Source organism: Cebus imitator, unplaced genomic scaffold, assembly GCF_001604975.1.
Source record: "Cebus imitator isolate Cc_AM_T3 unplaced genomic scaffold, Cebus_imitator-1.0 Scaffold240, whole genome shotgun sequence".
NCBI classification, from domain to species: domain Eukaryota; kingdom Metazoa; phylum Chordata; class Mammalia; order Primates; family Cebidae; genus Cebus; species Cebus imitator.
Window position 1 is genome coordinate 1,459,828 of NW_016107555.1, and position 7,736 is coordinate 1,467,563.

The following is a 7,736-nucleotide window of genomic DNA, read 5'->3' on the forward strand; positions in this document are numbered from 1 at the left end:
AAAGAAAGAAAGAAAGAAAGAAAGAAAGAAAGAAAGAAAGAAAGAAAGAAAGAAAGAGAAAGAAAGAAAAGAAAGAGGGAAAGAAAGAAAAAGAAAGAAAGGAAGGAAGGAAGAAAGGAGAAGAAGAGGAGGAGGAAGAAGGAGAAGAAGAAGGAAGGAAGGAGAAAGAAAAAGAGAGAGAAGGAAGGAAGGAGAGAGAAAAAGAAAGAAGAAAAAAGAAAGAAAGAAAGAGTGAGCAGGGAGGGCAGGCAGGAAGGAAAGAGAGAAAGAGAAATGGTTCCGGAAATGCCCTCTGGTGGAGATGGGAGGGTTAAGCTAGGTTTTTCTGGCTTATCCAGATGCATCTAGAAAGTTACAGGATTGCTTTCTTAAACTTGTCAGTACTGATGTGGCCAAATAGACAATGCTGTCTTCTAGGGGACCATGAGAAAGCCACAGAAGTCCCCCTGCTCATCCTGGCAACACTGCTGCCTCACAAAGGCCCCTTGGCATGTCCTATCCAAGCTCAGCGGGCAGAAGCAACAGAGGATATTCTTAATAAGATGTGATGGGAAGGAGCTAACAGTTAAATAGAACCATTTTGAGACAAACTGGGCCTTTAGGTCTTCAGACTGAGAGCCCCTTCCCAGAATACCAGCGGGGGAAGCTCGTGCCCCCAGAAACCTATAAGAAAGAGTGGAAGAGATGGATGGGATGATGGAAGAGCTCTCCCAGGGAGGAGTTTCTGGAGATCTGGGCACCAGCTCCCCCCTGGGTACTGCTTAGATGGAAAGCACCAGCTAGGTGTAGTGGCTCATGCCTATAATCCCAGCAGTTTGGGAGGCTAAGGCTGGCAGATCCCTTGAACCCAGGAGTTCAAGACCAGCCTGGCCAATAGAGTGAGACCCCATCTCTACGAAAAATACAAAAATTAACCAAGTGTGGTGGCATGTGCCTGTATTCCCAGGCTCTAGAAGCTGAGGTGGGAGGATCACTTGAGCTCGGGATGCAGAGGTTGCAGTGAACCAAGATCATGCCACTGAGCTCCAACCTGGACAATGGAGTGAGACTCTATCTCAAAAAAAAAAAAAAAGAAAAAGAAGAAAGAAAGAAAAAGAAAGTGCTGTGTTGTGGGGCTGTTTTGTCGAGGGGAAAGACCATGGCTGAAGGCAAAGGGGCTCCAGCCCTCAGCAGCAGAGGCCTTATGCTCTGGGAGCTCCTTTTCCCCTTGGGGAGAAGTGCATGATGATGCCTGTGTTGGGGGTGTCCCACAAGCTGTGAGGGGGAAACGTGTGTTGGGTGTGAGGGAGGGAGAGGGCAGTGTCTATGGTGTGAGGTTGGGGATGTTGGGCTGGAGGGAATTTGACCTCATGCCCGTGGTTCTCAGTTACACACATATAAGCTGATATGTAGGTCAGAGTTTCTCCACTAGGGTGACCTTGCTCCCCAGGGGACACTGAGCAATGTCTGAAGACTTTTCCAGGGGTCACAGTTGGAGGGGGAGGGGCTTAATGACATCTAGTGGGTGGAGGCCAGGGAGGCTGCTAACATTCCACATGCGCCAGACAGCCCCCACCACAGAGAACCATCTGGCTGCAACTGTCAGCAGTGCGAGGTCAAGAGAGCTGGGCATCTGGGGCCTCGGTCTGTGCCTACACCTGTGTGGTTGGGGGCGGCCCTGACCCTGGTGGGCTCCATGCCACCCTCATGCTGCCAGTTTCTGCTCTCCCTACAGAACCCCGACATCGTCCTTGTGCACTACCTGAACGTGCCGGCCATTGAGGACTGCGGCAAGCCCTGCGGCCCCATCCTCTGCTCCATCAACACCGACAAGAAGGAGTGGGCGAAATGGACAAAAGAAGAGCTCATCGGGCAGCTGAAACCCATGTGTGAGTGGCCTTGGCCAGCCTGGCACCCCCATGCTGGGGACCAGGCTGGTGTCAACCGGGCGGGGCCAGGAAGGTCCTCTGTGGCCTTGGGGATGCAGCTGTGGAGCACCATCTTGCTGGGATGACAGTGGCACTGTGAGCTTAGCTTTGGCCCTGCCTTCACTGGGCCCCTCGTAAGCTCCCTATACAACAGCCAGGGCACAAGATGCCAGGCCCACATGACAGATAAAAAGAGTGAGGTTTGGAGACACAGAGCCTATAGGGGAGGGGCAGGCCAAGAGTGTGCCAGGACTGGGTCTCCGGGGCCACAGACAGGAGTGGAAGCTGGCTGGGGGGGGACAGTGTGGAACGGGGAGGGGTAGCGGGAGCGGACCCTGCCTCCTGCCTTGCCTGTCCACGCGGGCTCTGGGCTCAGCCACCACCTCCTGGACTTAGGGCCCGCCTCGGCTCCCAGGCTGGGTGGCAAATAGATGATGGTAATTGAGCTGGATTTCATTTTGTCAGCAAAGTGGTGCTTTCTGAAGCATCTGTCAGGTGCAAATCACAGAATGCAAAACACCGAGTGCGTCCGGGGAGCTGGGGCGGCTCCATACCGTGTTGCTGTGGCCGCAGCTCCTGGCAGCCGCTGGCTCTCAGTGGCGTCTCCTGCCCCCTCTTCAGCAGGGCTCGGGAAAACAAACATGAGTTGCGGGCTGTCCTGACCCAGGAAGAGCATGGTGGCCATCCAGTGCTGGACACACAGCCCACGGGGTCCAGGAGCGTCGATGGCCAGGGCTCAGGGCAAAGACCTACCACCAGCGGGGCCTGAGGGGTGGGTCAGCGGCTCAATGGGAAGCAGTACTGCCCCTGGCGCTGGGCTGGAGGGAGGGAGCAGCTGTTGGTCACCATACACAGCAGGGGACTGAAAGGTCCTTCCTGCGGCTGAAAGGAAAGATCAGGGTCCCGTGCCTGGGAAGGTGCAGGCTGAGGCCAGGAGCGCCTGCAGTGATGCTGATCCTGAGAGCCCCCTGTGTGCTCAGATTCAGGGATCTGCTCCCAGCCTTGAGGTTGGGGACAAGGGTCAGCAGGGACAGAGGGGTCTTTGTGGCAAGGGAGGCCTCCCGGTGGGTGACAGGCCTGCCCACCAAGGGCTGGACCACCAGACTGAGCTTCTCACGTGTTGTCCTCCCAGCCAAGTACCCCGAGCGGAGGCTTGGACCAGGCTGGCCTCAGTGTTCCTGCCTGGAACCCACAGCCAGGCAGCCCAGGGGCCTCCTCCTCAAATGCAGGCCTGGCCACACCCCTCCCTGCTTAAAACCACTCAACGCCCACTCAGCACACACTCAGCACACACTCAGCGCACACAGCACACACTCAGTGCACACAGCACACGCTCAGTGCACACACAGCGCCCACTCAACGCACACTCAGCGAACACGGTCCTGAGCACAGCCTGCAGCCCCACCCTGAGCCCCGGCCTCTGCAGGACTCTGCACCATTCCCGCCTTTGCGGTCCCTGCTCCCCAGAGCCTGCCGTCCCCTGCCCTCTGCCTGCTCATCCCACCTGTTCCTCAGCTCTCAGCCTCTCCACAGGCCCTCCCATCACCCTGCTGGGCCTTCACATCCCTGTGCCCTGGCCTTCTCAATCCCCCAAACCCCCACGGGAGATGTCAGCCTCCGCCCCCAGCCCACTTCACCAGGAGGGGCCTCATGAGCCTCTTCGAAAGGCTGCAGCGGCACAGGGAAGCATGGGAACGGCAGGGCTACCCCGGGAAGTGCTCAGGGTCTCTGCACAGGGCTGGGCGCCCCAGGACCCTGGAAGGATCCCCGGAATGGTGGAGGGGAGGGGCCCTGCCAGCATCCTGAGCAGCGACAAACGCAGCAGCGTCCTGGCATCGAGAGCCAAGACTGCTCAGTGGCACCTTCCCAAAGCCAGGCCAGAGGCCAGGAGTCTGAGGCGACGGTGCCGGGACCCTGCTGTGAGACCTGCCTGCCTGCCCTTCCACTCAGTACCTAGGGGGCACATCACTGTGCTGGGCTGGCACTGACATTGGGTCCTGCCTAGACACCGCCCCAGGGGCCAGCACTATGACTCTGCTGACCAGGAGCGCTGGTGCCCCCGGCCAGGGCGATAGAAAGAGTCAGGGCTGGCGAGTCAGGAGGCGCATGCCCGTCCTGGCTCCACAGCTGCCCGCCTCCTCTCCACACTCCAGTTCCCCTTCTGCAAAGTGGGAGCAAGAATCCAGCAGCCTCTGCACGAAGACCAAGCACTTCTAGCCAGCTCGGGGCCCGCTCTGCTCTTCCACCTCTGCGCGCCGTGTTCCAGGGCTGAGGATGCACGTCTGTCCCATTTCCTGGGAGGTGGAGTCACTCCAGGGGGCTCGGCTTCCTTCCACAGAAGCCACCCTTGGCTGAGTGCACTCCAGGGCTGAAGGAGGTGGCCTGGAACTTCCTCTCTAGGGCTTAGTCAATGCTTTCAAAATAAGGTCCTGGCCGGGTGTGGTGGCTCACAGCTGTAATCCTAGCACTTTGGGAGGGAGGCAGGCAGATCACCTGAGGTCAGGAGTTGGAGACCAGCCTGGCCAACATGGCGAAACCCTGTCTCTACTAAAAATACAAAAATGAGCCAGGTGTGGTGGTGGGCGCCTGTAATTCCAACTGCTTGGGAGTGTGAGACAGGTGAATCGCTTGAACCCCAGGGATGGAGGTTGCAGTGAGCCGAGATTGCACCACTGCACTCCAGGCTAGACTCTGTCTCAAAATAATAATAATAATAATAAAATAAGGGTCCTAAGGACTCTTGCCTTGAAAGGGTGACCAGGGTCCAGGTGGTTCTGGAGCCCCTCGCAGCCCTCTGTGTCCACATGTAGCGGGGAGTTCCCGCTCAAAGCATGTCTGCATTCAGGAGGAGGCCTTCCTTCCTGGTCTTTCTGAGCCTTCTGTCTGCTCCTTCTTAGGTCACTAGAAGGAGTTCCTCTTGTCAGATTCCACTGGAAAATGAGAGCCCTTTTGCTGGACAAAGGCCCCATCCACATGGCCAGGGAGCAGCCCAACCACACTGAGCCCCAGCGAAAGCTCCAAGAGATTGTGTGAGCCAGAGATTAGCCAAGGGGACACCCCCAAGGGAAAAGATGCCTTTTAAGGTTGCTCCTGTAGTCAGAGGCTGCTGGCCTGGGGCCCCCAAATTATTCTCAACACACAAAGACAGCCCTTCTCCTTCAGCCATAGGCTCCCCATTTTCCCTGGAGCTGCCCATCCATCAGACAGGAATGCTCCCTCCAGGCTGGGCCAGGGGAATTGGGCTTTATGAACTCCAGGGGTTGGAAGCCAGGTTGGAGCTGGCCTCCGACACTGAACTGGAGGAAACTATGAACGCCTGCTCAAAAATCTGCAGTGCATCAGAAAATTATGTAAAACTACAACAAACTCCCCATAAATCTAATAACACTCGGCTCTCTGGTGTCTGGTGGGGCGGGGGGAGAAGCAGAGCTGCACACAATTACTCGGCACACACATGCACGCTCACGGCTCAGACGACAGAGACACAGCCCTCGAAATGCGGCTGCAGGAGAAGGCTCAGGTGCCGATCAGGCTTGGAGCACACACACGGCACCAGCTAAGCGTGTCTGGGGAAAGCAGAGGTGTGCTGAGAGCCAAGAAGACCTCAGATTTGGTTCCACAAGCGGGCGGGCCACCCCACCCAACACTGGAGCCAAACGCATTAGCTTCATCCCATTTGCACGTAAATCATGTGCCTTCAAAGACTTCACAGTTTGATTTCCTGATGTTTCCAAATTTCTCTGCCCGACAGCGGAGTTGTCAGCGGCTTAATCAAAATGTTGTGCTTCTCAGGGGTAAAGGGAGACTTGGTTCTGCAGCCTTTGCCTCACCTGCTGTGAGGATGGGGGCTCCGTGGCCCTGTGCCCTGGGAATCTTACGAGCCAGGCTGATTCCGAGAATTCCATGCTGGTCCTTGCAACTGTGCCCTTCGGTCAGAAGGGGGCTTCCCTTCCACCTGCGATCTGAGGAATGCTTCCTCCAGATGAACACACACACACACACACACACACACACACACACACACACACACACACAGAGAGAGAGAGAGAGAGAGAGAGAGAGAGAGAGAAATGAAGATGGTGATAGGAATTCCCAGGACATTCCCGGAGAGCTTTTCTTTCTTTTGGAATCCCTTCTGTAATCACAAGAATATGGGCCCTGCCACTATGAGGAAGACCCAAATAGCAGTGGCTTCAATGAAAGGGAAGCTCCTTTGGCTTTCACATCGAAGTTCAGGGTTGATGTGGCAGCCCCAGGGATCGGCCACCCAGCCTCCCTCCAGGTGGCTGCTCCTCATTCTGAGGGGCGTTGCCCTCTTTTACGTGGTCCAAAATGGCTACTCCAGCTCCTGCCATTGCAACTGCATTCCAGCCAGTGGGAAGGGGAGAAAATAATGTGGAGGGTGAGTTCCTTCCCTTTTATGGACAGGGCCTGCAAGTTGCATACATACTCTTGTGTCCTTGGACAGAATTTTGTCGTGTGGTTACTCCTAGTTGCAAGAGAGTCTGGGAAGTGTAGCGTTTTGCTACGTAGTTCCATCCTAACATATTTTGGGGAAAGAGGTTCTGCATGTGAATCATTCAGGACTGAGTAGAGCTGTGCTCAGCCTGAGGTGCCCCGTGGGCTTCAGCTTTCTGGCTCAAAGTGCACAGGATTGCTCATATCAGTCCAAGGCGTGGCGATGACTGTCTGGAGCACCGTCTGAGGGCTGGAGTTTATAGTACGCACATGATCTAAAGCTCGGTGTGTCTCATCCTGGAAATTCTGGGGTCTGCTCCAATGCAGCTGGTCTGAGAGCGCCAGCTTTGCACCCAGCAACCCCCATAGTACGAGTGAGGGGCTGGAGGGGGGTCCTCTCCTCCCAGGTAAGCTGCTGAGAGGCGACTTTGTGTGGAGTCAACTGCTGTGCCAGGCTGGGTTCTGTGCTTCCGTCCTGCCAGGCTGGCAGGACACTTGCTCAGTGATCTCGGGCTGCTCAGAGCCACAGGGTTCTAAACTGCTCCCAACCTTGCACCCTCGGCTCCACTGGAACCTACGGAAAGCCAGATGGCACCATCTCCTCGGAGAAGATCCTCTCCCTCTGAGCACCTAAGGCTTTCTGCCCTGAGCACCCGTGGCTTTCTACCCTGCCCATTTCCTGGCAGCCCAGGAGGGGGATGGCACTCCAGGCATTTCCCAGCAAGCTGTTGGTGAGGTTGTCCCATCCACAGTGAGTGATGAGGGTATGACTTAAGCTATGTTCACAGCCCTTCCTGTGTAGGGACCTTGCCCCAGCTGTCCTGCCTGGGGACTCCTCTTGGAGTGCCCTGGCTGGCCAGATGGTCCTGCAGCCGTGAGCAAGGCCTGGGCCTTCCTGCAGGCCTCGAAGGACTGGAGGTCAGCAGGCAGCTCCCCCAGCAGCCTCAGGGTTTAGCTCTGCCTTGCCTGCTCATCCCAGAGCTCTCCTGGCATTGGACCAGAGTACTCAGGCCTCAGGGGTGGGGCAGCAGGAGGGCTGGCTATGGAGTGAGCAGAGCCCCAGGGCCTGCACCCACCCTGCACCCATACCACACAGGTGCTTCATGCGCCTCCATGCTTCTGCCCGGGCACATGATGCATCCAGGGGCTCGAGTGGGTGGGGATTCAGCACCTCCACCACCACACTTCCTCCAAAAGCAACCTCACCTCCATGCTGGTGGGGACGGTAGGTGGTGGAGGCCATGGTGAAAGTGGAGGTGGAGGCCATCAGTGTGGGGTGGAGGCCATAGGGAGTCTAGATGAAGGCCCTGGTCAGTTTGGTGGAGGCCCTGGTGAGTTGGGTGGAGGCCCGGGTAAGTGTGAGTGGAGGCC

At 56.8% G+C, this 7,736-nt stretch overlaps 1 protein-coding gene across 14 annotated transcripts in view; it reads left to right on the plus strand.

Moving 5' to 3' along the window:
• The window catches only part of CAMTA1 (calmodulin binding transcription activator 1), a 963,406-nt gene that overhangs the window by 835,616 nt on the left and 120,054 nt on the right, over positions 1 to 7,736 (plus strand). For all 14 annotated transcript variants that reach the window (XM_017498373.1, XM_037727793.1, XM_017498371.2 and 11 more), the window contains one exon: positions 1,715 to 1,868. In XM_017498373.1, the coding sequence (XP_017353862.1) occupies positions 1,715 to 1,868 (154 nt within the window). The remainder of the gene's footprint in view (positions 1 to 1,714; positions 1,869 to 7,736) is intronic.